This window comes from Medicago sativa, chromosome 3 (assembly GCF_051527215.1).
Source record: "Medicago sativa cultivar Bolivia chromosome 3, Bolivia_mono, whole genome shotgun sequence".
NCBI lineage: Eukaryota > Viridiplantae > Streptophyta > Magnoliopsida > Fabales > Fabaceae > Medicago > Medicago sativa.
Window position 1 is genome coordinate 38972994 of NC_140751.1, and position 17105 is coordinate 38990098.

The following is a 17105-nucleotide window of genomic DNA, read 5'->3' on the forward strand; positions in this document are numbered from 1 at the left end:
TTGGTTGGTTTTGTGTAGTCTTGAGATGACTGGTGGTAGAGATGATGCGGCGATTGCGCAAGCTTTGGCTTCGATGGCTCAGGTGTTGGCTCAGACTAACGAGCAGGCGGCGGTTGGTCATCGTGATCCTGGAGAAGCTGAGGAGCGGAGGCTTGATCGTTTCTTGCAAAACAGTCCGCCGACGTTCAAGGGTAGGTATGACCCGGATGTAGCTCAGACATGGATGCAGGCCATGGAGAGGATCTTTCGTGCTATGGTGACTTGTGAGGATCAGAAGATAAGATTGGCTACTCACATGATTGTTGAGGAGGCTGAGTATTGGTGGACCAATGCTAAGGGGAGGCTTGAGGCCGGTGGTGGAGCTGTGACTTGGGCTAGGTTCAAGATTGAGTTTTTGGGGAAGTACTTTCCTGAGGATTTGTGGACTAAGAAGGAAGTGGAATTCTTGAACTTGAAGCAAGAGAACCGTTCAGTGGCTGAGTATGCTGCCAAGTTTGAAGAGCTTTCAAGGTTTTGTCCGTACATCAATGTGGAGGATGCGATGGTTTCCAAGTGTGTGAAGTTTGAAAGCTGTTTGAGGCCCGATATCTACCAGTACATGTGTATTCAGGAGATCCGAGACTTTGACACTTTGGTGCATAAGTGTCGTATGTTTGACGATGCCGGAAGGGCTAAAGCTAATCATTACAAGGCTCAGCATGATAGGAAAGGAAAGGGTCATGGATTTGGGAAACCGTACAACAAGGACAAAGGAAAGAAGAAAGAAGGTGGTGGAGGCTCTGAGCCGAATGTTGCTGAGGTCAGGTGCTTCAAGTGTGGCACATTGAGTCATTTTGTTAATCATTGCAAGAAGGGAGAGAGTTGCTACAAGTGTGGAAAGGCGGGTCACAAGCCTTTTGAGTGTACTTATGTTGAGAAGGAGACCACTTGCTACAATTGTGGGGAGAAGGGGCATAGCAGTACTAAGTGTACCAAGCCGAAGAAGGCGGCGGGGAAGGTGTTTGCACTGAATGTGAAAGAGGTGGAGCATCTGGATAATCTCATCCGAGGTATGTGTTTTATCAATAGTACTCCTTTGATTGCAATTATTGATACTGGTGCTACTCATTCTTTTATCGCGGTTAGTTGTGTTGAGCGTTTGGGTTTGGTTGTGACTCTGTTGTCTCGAGGGATGGTTATCGATACCTCGGCTAGTGGTTCGGTAACTACTACCTTGGTGTGTGCAAATTGTCCTGTTAGTTTTGGCAATGTTGATTTTGAGTTGGATCTTGTGTGTCTTCCGTTGAAGCATATGGACGTAATTTTTGGTATGGATTGGATGTTGACTTTTGGTGTTAACATTAATTGTTTGACCAAGAGTATAACATTTTCTAAGCCGGTAGCTAAGGAAGGTGGGAAGTTCTTGACCGCGGAACAAGTGAAGAAGTCTTTGGACGGTGAAGCTAGTGTGTTTATGATGTTTGCTTCCTTGAAGGAAAGTAGTGAGAAAGGAGTTGGAGAATTGCCGGTAGTGCAAGAGTTTCCAGAAGTTTTTCCGGATGACATTACCGAATTACCGCCGGAGAGGGAAGTTGAGTTTGCAATTGATTTGGTACCAGGAGCGAGTCCTATTTTGATTGCGCCGTATCAGATATCTGCATCAGAGTTGGGTGAATTGAAGAAGCAGTTGGAAGAGTTGCTCGAGAAGCAGTTTATCAGGCCGAGTGTTTCTTTGTGGGGTGCTCCTGTGTTGTTGGTTAAGAAGAAGGATGGAAGCATGATGTTGTGTGTGGATTATCGGCAGTTGAACAAGGTGACAATCAAGAATCTGTATCCGCTTCCGAGGATTGATGATTAGATGGATCAGTTGGTTGGTGCGGAGGTGTTCACCAAGATAGATTTGAGATCAGGATATCATCAAATTAGAGTAAAGGCGGAAGATATATCAAAAACTACGTTTCGAACAAGGTATGGACACTATGAGTATTCTGTGATGCCATTTGGAGTATCTAATGCGCCAGATGTCTTCATGGAATATATGAATAGGATATTTCATCCTTTTCTGGACCGTTTTGTGGAGGTGTTTATAGATGATATTTTGGTGTATTCGAAGTCGGAGGAAGAGCATGCCGAGCATTTGAGGATTGTGTTGGGTGTCTTGAAGGAGAAGAAGTTGTTTGCTAAGTTGTCGAAGTGTGAGTTTTGGTTGCAGGAAGTGAGTTTTCTTGGTCATATGATTTCTAAAGGTAGTATTGTCGTGGATCGTCAAAGGTTGATGCAGTGTTGCAGTGGGAATCACCGAAGTCTGTTTTTGAAGTTAGGAGCTTTCTTGGTTTGGCAGGTTATTATCGGAGGTTCATTGAGGGATTCTCCAAGTTGGCGTTGCCATTGACGCAGTTGACTCGGAAAGGGCAAGCTTATGTTTGGGATGCTAAGTGAGAGAAGAGTTTCCAAGAGTTGAAGAAGAGGTTGACTTCAGCTCCAGTTTTGATTTTGCCGAATCCGAAGGAATCATTTGTTGTGTATTGTGATGCTCCTAAGATGGGTCTTGGTGGTGTGCTTATGCAGAATCGTCAAGTTGTGGCTTATGCTTCGAGGCAGTTGAAAGTGCATGAAAAGAATTATGTGACTCACGATTTAGAATTAGCGACCGTGGTGTATGTGTTTAAGATTTGGAGGCATTATCTGTATGGTTCTAAGTTTGAGGTGTTCAATGATCATAAGAGTTTAAAGTACTTGTTTGACCAGAAGAAGTTGAATATGAGGCAAAGAAGATGATTGGAGTATCTTAAGGATTTTGATTTTCAGCTAAGTTATCATCCTGGGAAGGCGAATGTTGTTGCTGATGCTTTAAGTAGGAAGTCGTTGCATATGTCTGCTTTGATGGTTAAGGAGTTGGAGTTGATTGAGCAGTTCCGAGATTTGAGTTTGGTTAGTGAGTTGACACCGGAGGGTATGAGTTTGGGAATGTTGAAGCTGACGAGTAATATTTTGGAAGAGATCAAGAATGGGCAGAAAAAAGATTTGGAACGTTCGAGATTCAAACTCCGAACACCACCAAAAAAAAAAGTAACAACAATTAATGAAAATCAAGTATCCTTAAAAAAAATGAAAATCAAGTAGAAACTACAATTTAACATATAAGGGCTTAGGCCCTCGTAGTTATAAAAAAAAAATACAATTTAACATATAATATTGTAAATGGAAATATTTCTTTATCTAGGGCCTATTAGTGATATAGTTACTTCATTTGTAGAAGATGTCTGTCTTTCAGAAGAAGGCTCTCCTTCGCTTGAGATATTTTTAATTAAGAAACCAGGTTCTTTTGGTTTAGGTAAAGTGTCTTCACTACTTAACATCACAATTACAGATGTCATGTTTGGTCTATCATCGGGATGTTGTTGTAGACATAAAAGACCAATTTGAATGCAACGCAATGCTTCAGATTCAATGCACGAGTCCCTTAAGTAATCATCAATCAATTTGAGTGGAGTTCTCTCTTTCCACAATCTCCACGCCTACAAAAGTTTAATATCTATCATATATTACCATGATGTAAAAAAAGAATTGAATTTAGTGGTACTTACATATCCAATAAGATTATGATCGTTTTCTTGATAGCTAAGTGCCCTGTTTTTCTTTCCACTAATAATTTCTAACAACAATACGCCAAAGCTAAATACATCTGATTTTATAGAAAATAATCCATCAGTGGCATATTCTGGTGCCATATAACCGCTGCAAGGAAACAACCAATAAATTTTCAGATGTTTAATTATTTATACAAATAAGTTATTATGTTTTAAGATACTTACTATGTGCCAACTATTCTGTTTGTTCTCCCCTCGATTTGATCACCTCCACACATTCTAGCTAAGCCAAAATCTGAAATTTTTGGGTTCATATCACTGTCTAATAAAATATTACTGACTTTTAGATCTCTGTGTATGATCCTTAATCTTGAATCTTGATGAAGATAAAGAAGACCCCGAGCAATTCCAAATAAAATGTTAAAGCGTGTAGACCAATCTAACAATTTACTCGAAAATGTATCTGAAAAAAGTGTTCAATAAGTTCATTAATCATTTCTTTGCAACAACAAAAAATTTTACTAAGTTTATGTTAGATCAAATATTACACTTCGCAAAAAAAAAAAAAAATACTAACCAAAAAGAAATGAATCGAGACTTTTATTGAGCATGTATTCATAGATCAACATTTTCTCATCTCCTTCGATACAACAACCAACAACTTTAACAAGATTTCGGTGTTGAAGTTTAGCACATAATATAACTTCATTTTTAAACTCCTTTTGTCCTTGTCCAGAACTCCTTGAAAGCCTTTTGACAGCAATTTCTTGTCCATCGAGCAATGTACCCTATATATTATTTATAATTGAATTTTTTTATAAATAATGAATTTCACTGTTTCTATTTTATCCATACTACTAGAAATTTTGTAAGTTATTCACACAATAAAAACATGGCATAAATTTACCTTGTATACTGGTCCAAAACCGCCTTCCCCAAGCTTGTTGTCATAAGAGAAGTTATTTGTTGCCTTGCGTATTGTAGCTTGATCAAAGATGGGAAGCTCAAAATCTTCATGTGTTTCTTCATCATTCTCTTCTGACCTTGTGATCTTCTCTATTTTCTCTTTTAATCAATGCCATTTAAAACAAGAGGAGTGTTATTTTAGCAACCCAAAACCTACAACTTATTCCACACCGTATAACCCTGAAGGCACAATTCAAGCTGGCACGCATTCCAAGGTAAAACAAAATGTTTAAAAAATTCAACTTATATTACCTAACCGTAGCAAAATACGGTGTGAACAACCAAAAGGGTTGTTCATTTATCATTTCCTGTTAAAACAAAATGTAACTTGATTGAAAAGTTAGCACATGAAACAACATTACGTCTATATTTTTTTTAACTAATATAATTTTTGAAGAAAAAATATATAATTTAAAACAAAACGTCATTTTGATATATAATGTATTATTACTATTTTAGTCGAATGCTAATGAGTGCCCTTGAGGCATTGATTAAGGTATTAAAATTAGTAAGTTTGCATCAAAAAGCGATATGATTATTGCCAAGACACAAGTAAAAGTTCATGTTTCCGAGGCAAAATTTCTATTACTGGATTCCTTAACCAATACTCTTAGGACATGTAATTAGCAAGACCCTTATTATCATTATATGGAGTTTACATGTTAGTTAAGCGACTAATCTCCATCAATAAGACAATAGGATTCACCTTTTATTCTAATAAAATTGCATTGAATATTTAACTATGATAAATGTTATGAACACTCTCAATTATTCACTTAATGCATGGAATTAATATCGAAACTACATTTTAAAAATAGATTTCACTTAAAGTCATGAGAGCAAAATTAATTTCAGATAGCAGTACTCAGTATTTTCGCACTCTTTTCAATTATACACCGTGTCTGTGAGATATATTTAATGTGTCCAATTCATTAGTTTCATAATCTTGAGAAATATAAAAGTTCGTATGGCTAAGAAACTTACCTTTATACTTTGCCTTTGTTATATAAATGTAGGTGAATGCCAACATCACAAGGACTACTGAAATTGTAATTGAAACCGACAATACTACTGTTTTGGTATGCCCATTTTTATCACCTGCGATTATGGGTCAAGAGAGAAACAAAGCACATGTGATGTGATTTCCAAACAAAATCAATGATCCTCTGCATAAGTAATGTATTAGTATTAACAAAAGAAAAATGTATAGTGCGCATCGTGTGGAGTGTATACATTTAGAGTAGTGTTACCAACACTCTCTTTCCAATTTTCTCGAACACTCACTTTCTTCTCAGATGAACTTCATATATGCCCTGTGCATTAGAAATGGGTCTTACATAAAGTGATGAGACTCACATAAATTTCACTATATAAAAGAGTGAATGTTGGAAAAAATGTTGAAAAGAGAATGTTGTTATATGAGTGTTAGCTACTATCAGGTGTACACATATCATTGTTAAAAAAAAAAAAAAAACTATGAAAGCCTTTACGTACCAATATATGAAGCGTCCATTCGAACATATAAATCTTTTCCACTTGGTGAAACTCTCAGATCAAGAAGATCACCAAACCAGATAGAACAACCATTATTTGTTCCAGTTGAGTCTAAACTTGAGTAAGCAGTGCAAGAACAATTTTGCAAACATCTAGCCTTGCAATCTTCAAGTGTCATTTTCTCATCAATCCAAGAATGTGTAGTATCTGGCATTTTCATCCCAACAATTCTTTTAAACCCATCTCTCTTTTTGTCCCCACAACTCCAATTACCATTACGCACACATCCACCTGTCCAGTCCATTGCATTCCACTGTTGTGGCGATTTCGCCTTAAACCCATCTAAACATTGACACATAGGTGATGCATCAAGCACACACTGTCCATTTTCCCCACAGACATTGTATGCATCACAACTATCTTGTGGTAAGATTTGGTAAATCTTCCATATTTTGGATTCTGGAATCCAAATGAGGCGTTGACGAAGGGAAACTGTTTCGTTAAAAACAATTATCGAAACCACAGAACTATTCTTGAGTGTGAACATATAATATACCTCGTCTTCATTGTTGACAAACTCAAAATTAAAAAGTGGATTTTCTTTGAATCCAATTATTCCACTAGATCGAGGACCGGTCCATGGTGCTGTCCTATAGAGTTTTGTTGAGCCTTTCCACATAAAGCTTTCAGGGTTTGGAGTTAATACCATAGCTGAAGAAAGCTCACCTAAAGATGGATCATCCCAATTTTTCCATGCAGTTAAACGCCTCTCAAGACCCCTTTTTTTGTCCCATCCAGTCTTCATTCCTGGTAATATTGTATCACAAGGATAATCAAAACTCTGCCACACAAAATTTTCTTCGCGGTTGTTTTTAAGTACTAAATTTCCATTGTCCAAGAGTTGCACAATTGGACTCGAAATCGAAACCTTTGTTATTGTTGTTGTTGTTGTTGTGTTTGTTGTTGACCATAAAAGAGATTGATTTTGATCGAGAAGTACAAGATTTCCATCTTGACTTATGATCAACTTGCTAGAAGTGTCTTTTATTGGATTGTCGCGATTGGCAACCCAAACAACTCTTCTAACAGGGATATTTTTGTACCAAATTCCAACGTAGCGGTTGTTGGAGTTACCAGGATTGAAGAAACCCAACTCAAAGGTTCCATCCTTAGAAACCAAGGTGCTGCCATCAAAAAGTGACTGTGATTGTGTAATAGTATCGGTTGCAGTGGAAATTTTGGAGAAGAATAATAGTAACTTTGTAATAACAAGCATGGTAGGAAGAAGGGTCATTTTGTATTTTGTGTTGATTTAGGAGATATAATTAATTGAAGAAATTTATGTATATATAGATAGTGATATTGTAATTTCGTCAATTGAAGAAATTTCTCTGCAGCTGAGGAAGTATACAAGTCATTGCGTAGTTGTTGACTTGTTGACTTAACTTTGAAAATATTGTCAATTTGTTGATTTATTCATTACGTGCGACTAGTTAGTTTGAAAATATTTTGTCAATTCTTCATTCAACTTTCTCCATTAATTATCTCTTTCACACCTCTTTAATACTAACTATTGTCTTTAACTAATGACTCTGATATTTTCATCATTCCTACTTTTCAAACATCATCAACTTAACTGTACTTAATTTTAATTTATATCTTTTTTACAATCACAAAGTTCAAAAATTTACATTTGAGATTGAGAGGTTACTAAGGTATTATGACCTGACTGTGTGCATAAAAGTCTAATACCACTAAACAACATTGATACTTATGATAATTGCATGCATATAAAATAAAAAGGGTAGCCGTATCCTTATAACCCCAAAACACGTGATCAAATTTTATTCAAGAAACCATGTATACCATGTCCATGCATATTATATCTCTCCAGATAAACATGAATTGCATTATTACTAGAAGAAATTATGGAGTTTTTTGTGTCTCTATTTGTTTATATGAGATGTATTTTTGGATAAAGAACTCTCTTATAAACGTGTATTCATAGCTCTATATTTAGATCTAAATTGTTCAAAAACATTAATCCCTAAAAAAAAGAACAAGGTAACAAATCCTAAAATTAATCTAACAAACTTTCAAAAAAAAATAAAATTGAAAGGTAAATAAAGACTACATAAAAACCAAAGCATAACAAAGATACAAACAGGAATTCCGTGGGCAGGGTATAAGGTATACCTAAGAAAAGTTATGGTTTCACCCAAACTCAAACCGGAGACCTTTTAGAGTGACATGATGGTAAAAAATTCTAACAAACTTTGAAATATAAATCATAATGATATCTTCAACAATACCTTATTTTTAATTAATGCCTAAATCTAAAACCAAACTTCTAAGATATTTAGGCATAATATTCTCAACAAGAAATATCATAATTAAGGTATTGAGCGAGTTCATCTGGAATAAAGTAAGATGTGTGATCTTGGTTGAATTGTGGTGCTGGAATCACTTGCTCATTTTGCATTTTGATGTAGTGTATCTTTGCTCGAGCAACTGCAAGTTGGATTTGAAGCTCACTAACCTGATTTTGCAAGTGATATATGGCTCCAGCACAACCATAAACTGGGTCACTCAATCTTGCATTTGCTTCATACACTAAACTGCTCACTGCACCTTCCCTTTGCTGAATCGGAAGATCCTGATGCATTGTATGAGAAAAAAATCATTTAGAGTCAAAATAGTACTGATAATAATTGTTAGAACAAGAACACAATGATTGATCAAGGTATTCAGCAGATTGTGTGTATGTCTCCAACAACATTGTTGTACTTTTTTACTATGCGGAAAAGTAAGGTTCAAGAGAGTACAAAAATATGTTCAAATGTTACGATTCAATCAATTTTCAAATTTACCCCTAAAAAATAATAAACACTTATCAGCACATATGAGTTATACTAATAAATAATTAACCATTAAAAAGGTTTTAAATCATACTTCTTTCTTATTGTAATCCTTTTCATTGCAAAACAAAAAAAATCAGAATCAAACCTGCATGATGTAGGGGGGTTTGATAGCTCAACTGGTTTAAGCTAAGGGGTAATGTATTAAAGGTTTAGGGGTCAAATTTTGATAAGGGAGAAAATACTAACAAAATAATTAACATACACATATTTGTCACTGAACAAAAAAAAAAGTGCATAATGTAGCCTCAATCGTGACTATATCTAGAAATGTAAAAAAAAAAAAAAAAGTGTTTGGCCGACTCATTAACCCGTAAATATTTAGGAAATTGCTTTTTAGGCAACCACGGGTTGCTCTTACATCCAGCGACAGTTAACTACTGTTTGATGATTTTTTTAAATTGGTTAAACTGATTTAAAAAGTGATTGGACCAATCTAAAAATTGTCGAACGACACTTAATAACCATTTTGTGGATGAATTAAAAAGTGATTGGACCAATCAAACCAACGGTAGTTTGATTTTTGAGCAATTAGAGGGCACCTAATGAACTACACCCAAATTTTTATGAGTTGAGTCGTGAAGTTCAACAAGGTCGATTCGATTTTGCTAGCCATTACAACAATCGATCCAACCATATTCAATCAATTTAGACTATTACTTTTTCCACCATATTCATTTCTCGAGCGCCCTATTTTTTTCCTTCCGAAAATGCCCTTGAGATTGTTAGATTTTAAAATCCGAACTGAGTTTTTCCTTTGTAATGAGGTGGAAAATGAGTTTTTCACCAATTTGTATTTTATAATCCGAAAACCTCAAAAAATAGGGCGCGTTACTTGAATTTTTCGGATTATAGAATCTGAACACCCCTAAACACTCTTTTTCTAGGGGAAAAACAGTTAGGATTATATAATCTGAACTGTATCAGCACAAATTTTGAACATATTTGTAACATGGATAGTCATTTTAAGGACACTATTATTCTTCCTAACTCTCATGGATAGTCATTTTAGGTCATTGTTAGTTATTCATAGTCATTTTAACTCTCATGAATTGCACGCTTAAAAAATTAATAAAATTGAGAAATATAGGAAAAAATTGATAAATTTTCACATTTTTTGAAAGAGTATTTTTTTGGAGAATGATAAATTAATTCTTATGATTAATATATTTTTAATTTTACTGATTTTATGGTCAAGGCCAAGTTTTGGAGCAATCTGATCAAGTAGCCTGAAAACCGGATTTTTGGTTAAGAACGGCTAACAATGACCTAAAATAACTATTCATGAGAGTTAGGAAGATTAATATTGTCCAGAAAATGTTAATGATCCATCCTAACTGAGTTCAGATTATATAATCCATCCTAACTGAGTTCGGATTATATAACTTTAACTGTTTTATCCCTTGAAATAGGGTGTTTATGAAGAAAAAATGAGTTTTTCACCAATTCGGATATTAAAATCTAAATTGCACAGGGGCATTTTTGGAAAAAGCACAAGGCGCGCGAGAATGACATATGGGAAAAGTAATAGTCATCAATTTATATGTTTTGGTATACTAAGCAAATCATGATTGGGTTGGACTAACCTATATGACAATTCTACTTGTATCGCATAACATAGACATTGTAACTTTAACAGTCGTGGCTTAGATCACAATTAGCCAACTATATTTTAAAATCCGATAATTATAAAATAATACTCCCTCCGGTCTCATTTATAAGCAAAATTCTACTTTTTAGATTCATTCAATAAATGATGTATGTGGTCTACAATATAGACTATATGCATCATTTATTAGATGAACCTAAAAAGTCAAAATTTGCTTATAATAGTGACCAGAGGGAGTAATTATTATATAAACAACTAAAAAGGGCAATTTTTTATTAAAAAAATACTACTCCCTCCGTTTCAAAATGAGTGTCGTTTTAGGTGTTTACACACATATTAAGAAATGCAATGATTAAAAGAAAGAGAATGGTTATTTTACCAAATTATCCTTATTAACTATTGGTTAGTTTTAAAAGTAATACTTTGGAAGTAGTGTAAAGAGTATTAATTGGAGGGTACAATTGAAAAGAAAAAGTTATTATTGCATTGGAAACTGAAAGCGACACTCATTTTGAAACAATTTTTTTTGGCTAAAGCGACACTCATTTTGAAACGGAGGGAGTACTAAAAAAGGTAGTTTTGTAAAAAAGAAAGCTAAAAAAAGGTAATGAATAGAAAAAACTTAGAAAAGGCAAAGAGTATTAAATACAAATTCATAAGGTTTCTCTTTTATGTTTTTTATATCCGGAAGTTGGCGATTGCTCAATAAAGTTCTCAAATTGTTCACCATCGGATCACAATTTTTATGGTAATTTTTGTGAGTAGAACCCCATTAAGTGGTAACAACCAATAGTTACTTTTCTGAAAATATGAGCAATTTGATGAAACTTATTGAGCAATTAGCTATGAAGTTTTAGGAATAGAACCTAAAATATGTCTACAAAAAATCTCTACATTCCTCGCTTTTTTCTTTTGGTCTCAAAAAAGGCCAAACATTTTATTCACAAACTATTCAATATAACAAAAGAGAATAAACACATAATACAAACGAGAATAACAATATAAACAACTAATCTTGGGTTATTTGATAAACACATTTTATAAGCACTTTAATCATCTAAAAAGTAAATGGAACACTAAAAAGAGTACGAGGTACCTGCAATATTCTGCCAACGTTGCTAGCGCCAAAAACCTTGTGAACTACGACAAACTTTTGGGGTTCAAGAGAAGGAAAATAAGGAGCAAAGATGCAATCTTTTGGGCATCTGCGTCTCAGAATCTTGCATGAAGCACATGGTGAATTTCCACTCATTTTTTTCTTCGAAAAGAAAATTGTAAACAGAGGAGACAGAGAATAATGAGACTGAGAGTGGGAGTGTTATGTGTATTTATTATGGTCTAAACCAAAGTATGAATGGCATCACATTAAAGATAGTTATGAATTTGTGATTAATAATTAATGATTTTGTTATTTTAATTCTCTTTCTTCCCTGTTTCGTCTGGCTATGCATTATTTTATGCGATTGTAATAATGGAAATAAAATATTACTTTGCTCTATTAGACCAACACTAGGGATATAAACATTTTTTTTTTTGAAGGAAGGGATATCAACATTTTTTTATTATATTACAAGTTTTAATGAGGATTTTTCCTTATTAAAAAAATTTAATGTTCATGTCTATTTTTCTCACAAATTTCTTTTTATCATTGATCAGTTATTGTCAGTTCGTGATCATATCTCAGTCCATATGAATATAACAATATGTTGGGATTGGAGTTTGAAATTTGAATTCCTCATTTATTCATTTTATAGGTTAGAGTCTAACAACTAGACTACTTGACTAATATATATATATATATATATATATATATTTCATTTTCAATGTTCTTGTTAAAACTTATATGGATTTATGATGATGTAATGTTAACCCTCAGTGGTTTACCACCTACCTTTCCGTATGGACGGGTAGATGGAGTGCAGAGTGCTTAGATTGTGTGCTTGATGTTGCCGACGAGCGGAGTTCCTCCTTTTTATATGCAAGTGTCTAGATTAGGGCTCTGATCTAGGGTAGTACTTGCATGTTGGATCTTATTTTGATTATGTAGTTGGAGTTGAGACATTGATTGTATCTGAGAGATGTATTTATTGTCATGAGATGTGAAGATGTTACTCATATGGTTTTATATATGTTCCGCTGCTATGTTTATGAAACTTGACAATTTATACATGTATGTTGCTTTTGTTTTGATGACGTAGCATCTATTTCTAGAATATATTTGTATATTCGCGCGTTTTACCGCTTATTAGAAGTAGGGTGTTACAAGTTGGTATCAGAGCCGTGGTCAGTCCTTGTCCGCACTAGTATTCGTTGATTTTTCCTGTTAGTATGCGAATGGTAATGAGTTACCTTAGATACTTGTTTGTTGTGATGTTGTTCTTATCTGTTGGTTGTTTTTCCCGTTATATGCGACATGTACGGAAGTACTGTCGGTACTTGCTCCTGTGTTCCGTTCTTTTAGGAGGGTCTGAGCTAAGTGGGGAGAAGCAGCATACTCCGGTTATCTTTTGGATAGAGGAGCTCAGTTGTGTGTGGTTGTGGTTGCTGCGAAGTTTGAAGAGCTTTCGAGGTTTTGTCCGTACATCAATGCGAAGGATGCTATGGTTTCTAAGTGTGTGAAGTTTGAAAGCTGTTTGAGGCCCGGCATCTATCAGTACATGTGTATTCAGGAGATCCGTGACTTTGATACCTTGGTGCATAAGTGTCGTATGTTTGATGATGCCGGAAAGGCTAAGGTTAATCATTACAAGGCTCAGAATGAGAAGAAAGGAAAGGGTCATGGATTCGGGAAACCCTATAGCAAGGACAAGGGAAAGAAGAAAGAATCTGGTTGAGGCTCTAAGTCGAATGTTGCTGAGGTGAGGTGCTACAAGTGTGGCACATTGGGTCTTTTTGCTAACGATTGCAAGAGTGGTGAGAAATGCTACAAGTGTGGGGAAGCAGGTCACAAGGCTTTTGAGTGCAAGAAGGAGATCACTTGCTACAATTGTGGTGAGAAGGGGCATATAAGTACTAAGTGTACCAAGCCGAAGAAGGCGGCGGGAAAGGTGTTTGCATTGAATGCAGAAGAGGTAGAGCATCCGGATAATCTCATCCGAGGTATGTGTTTTATCAATAGTACTCCTTTGATTGCAATTATTGATAATGGTGCTACTCATTCTTTTATTGCGGTTAGTTGTGTTGAGCGTTTGGGTTTGGTTGTGACTCCGTTGTCTCGAGGGATGGTTATCGACACCCCAACTAGTGGTTCCGTGACTACTTCGTTTGTGTGTGCTAATGTGCTAAGTGTCCTGTTAGTTTTGGCAATGTTGATTTTGACTTTTGGTGTTAACATTAATTGTTTGACCAAGAGTATAACGTTTTCTAAGCCAGTAGCTGATGAAGGTAGAAGGTTCTTGACCGCGGAACAAGTGAAGAAGTCTTTGGATGGTGAAGCTAGTGTGTTCATGATGTTCGCTCCTTTGAAGGAAGGTAGTGAGAAAGGAGTTGGTGATTTGCCGGTAGTGCAAGAGTTTCCAGAAGTTTTTCCGGACGACATTACCGAGTTACCGCCGGAGAGGGAAGTTGAGTTTGCAATTGATTTGATACCAGGAACGAGTCTTATTTCGATTGCGCCGTATCGGATGTCTGCATCAGAGTTGGGTGAATTCAAGAAGCAGTTGGAAGAGTTGCTCGAGAAGCAGTTTATCAGGCCGAGTGTTTCTCCGTGGGGTGCTCCTGTTTTGTTAGTTAAGAAGAAGGATGGAAGCATGAGGTTGTGTGTGGATTATCGGCAGTTGAATAAGGTGACGATTAAGAATCGGTATCCGCTTCCGAGGATTGATGATTTGATGGATCAGTTGGTTGGTGCGGAAGTGTTCAGCAAGATTGATTTGAGATCAGGATATCATCAGATTAGAGTAAAGGCGGAAGATATATCCAAAACTGCGTTCCGAGTTTGGAAGATTTGTTGAGGGCTTGTGTTTTGGAACAAGGTGTTAGTTGGGTTGAATTGTTGGAGTAAGCCCTAATAGCCAATCTATGTTGATTGGGTTTGGCTTTGTATCATGATATTGATATAAGTATATATTGTGAATATATAATAATAAGGCATTTCTTTATTGATTTTGTTTTGTTTCAAAATAATAAAGTCCCTAGAATAGTTAGTCCGTTTGATGGAACATTAAGTATAACTTAATTGTGAGACCCCATTAAACATAAGGAAACTATTCTTAAAGTATCCGTAGTCGAACTTTATTGAGAAGTGGGATATCATTAAAGCATAGAGACTATTATGTGGGTAGACTGATGATCACATCTCACAGATCATGGATAAAAGAGTTATCAAGTCTTCACATAGATATAAATATTAGGAGTAATATTTATATTGGATTGACCCGCCGTGAGAATACTACATAGTAAGTTATGAAATTGTCATAAGATATTCTCACAATGATAATAATGTATATCGCTTTTAGACCTGAAACCACTATGATCCCTAGATGTGGACTCAAGTGCTTTGTTGCCATTTTAACGTTGTCTGTAAAAGGATAACCATAACGTTGGTTGATGGGTACTTGATGAATCATGCTGAGGGACATGAGTGTCCTAGATGGGATTTGTCCCTCCTCATAAACAGGAGATATATCTTTAGGCCTCTTGATGAAATATGACTGTAAAATTGCGTGGCCATGCCGAACTAAGTCAATATAAGATATTGGACTTATTCGTTATTCAGTATATTTCGGAATCAAGGAATATAAACATTGATCTATACAAGGGTGACAATATCTATGCCTTGGGATCAATAAAGATATCGAGACAAAGGAGTAAGTGTACACATGAGTATTATCATGGAAAGGTTTCGTCAGATCACTTGACATTCTTGTCACTTGGGTAGCAATGATGTGTTGCTAGATACCGCTCATTGTTTATAATATTAAATATTAGATTTAATATTATTGCCAACGTGACTAGAACCTATAGGGTCACACACAAAGAACAGTCAAAAGAGAAATATATAAGTATGACTTATATAAGGGGTGCGTTTAGTAAATAACGCTAATTAATTAGCAAAATTACTAAACTCGTTGTTGGGCTTACTGAAGCCCAATAGTGACTTATGACTTGCAGAGCACACTAGAAGTTCTATAAATAGAACTCTGGTGCTGAAGTTTTTGGTTACACGGTTTTGAAGAAACCCCTTTCTTCTCTGCACTTCCAATTCATTGGCTAGCACCGAGTTTTGGAGGAGCACTGTTCGTGTGGACTTACTAGAGGCTTTGCTGCTTTGCTTAGCTGTGATCGTGATTCAGAACAGAAACTATCGAGGTAACAATCGTATCACTGATTCATGTCAAATTCGTAAGGATCCAAGGAAAGAAAATCGAAATTCTTCTTCTTCTTCTTCTTCTTCTTCCGCTGTGTATGATATCTTTCGATTTTCCTTCAGTGGTATCAGAGCCAATTACGAAACCATGAATCGGATTGCTTTGTTACTGCTTTATGTTTTAATATGATTAAACATTTTGAATCGGAATTAAATAATAAAGAGAATTAAAATTGGCATCGTATCATGTTTTCTGTGCATGGCTTTTCGATTTGTTTGATGTTTCAGAAACCGTTTCTGGTGAAGTATCGACATATCGATTATACATATCGACGGGAACATGATTGGAAACAAATCAAATTAGATTATCTTTTAAAATTGTTTTAAGAGATAATAATATTTTCGCAAATATTTGATTTGCTAATATTTTGATATTCTATAAGGAATTAATTTGGAATGCAAATCCGTTAATAAAATAGAATATTAAGTGTTAATATTTTATTATTTAAATTTAAATATTAATTAAAATTGATTGATCAATATCATATATGTGATATATGATTTTAATACAACATCATTATATGTGATATATTGATGATATCATTCGTTCAATAGGTTTTATATAATTGATTGTGAATTTGTAGTCAACTCGTGAGATTGAGCTTCGAATACCGATTCTGGTGAAGCATCAAAGATCCGGTTGTCCATACTGAACAAACAATTGTTAAAACTATTGATGTTTGATTGTTGTATTAGGATACCTAACTATACAAGGGTTGTATTATTATGGTTGTATCATTCGATCAATTGTTTTCAAAGAGATTGTTGTAAATTTGAACAATTCGTGAGAGTGAGCTTCAATATCCGAATCTGGTGAAGCATCATAGATCCGGTTGTTCATGCTAAACAAACAATCCTTGAAAATATTTATGTTTAATTAATTTATTTAATTGGAGAAAGGTAGTAAATTTAAAAGATCATGATTTTGAAAGAGTTTCAATATCAGATATGATTTTTGAATTTGGTAATAAAATATTTGCTTAATTTTAGCCCTGTAATTTGTTTTGGAAACAAATTGATTGCCTAAATAAAGCAGATTTAATTATAATAATTATTTAGTGTCAATATTACTATAATTAAGTAAATAAAAATTCTACCTTTTGGATTGTTTTTTAAAAGTTGTTTGAAAGGTAATAAACGATCCTAAATTGATAGTTAATTTAAAAGATCATGATTTGAAA

General features: G+C 35.0%; 1 protein-coding gene and 1 long non-coding RNA gene across 2 annotated transcripts; both read right to left on the reverse strand.

Annotated features, from left to right (window-relative positions):
• Positions 1 to 3062: 3062 nt before the first annotated feature.
• On the reverse strand, positions 3063 to 7350 carry LOC146937532 (G-type lectin S-receptor-like serine/threonine-protein kinase At4g27290). Its single transcript, XM_085751790.1, has 7 exons — positions 6030 to 7350; positions 5520 to 5633; positions 4477 to 4634; positions 4147 to 4357; positions 3795 to 4032; positions 3567 to 3717; positions 3063 to 3497 (listed from the first exon to the last, which is right to left on the reverse strand). Exons 1-7 carry the CDS (start codon positions 7321 to 7323, stop codon positions 3195 to 3197), a joined length of 2469 nt encoding a protein of 822 aa, XP_085607916.1. The 5' UTR covers positions 7324 to 7350; the 3' UTR covers positions 3063 to 3194.
• Positions 7351 to 8141: 791 nt separating this feature from the next.
• On the reverse strand, positions 8142 to 12007 carry LOC146937533 (uncharacterized). The gene is made up of 2 exons (XR_015030968.1): positions 11653 to 12007; positions 8142 to 8685 (listed from the first exon to the last, which is right to left on the reverse strand). It is a non-coding gene; the product is annotated as an uncharacterized LOC146937533 (long non-coding RNA).
• Positions 12008 to 17105: the final 5098 nt, after the last annotated feature.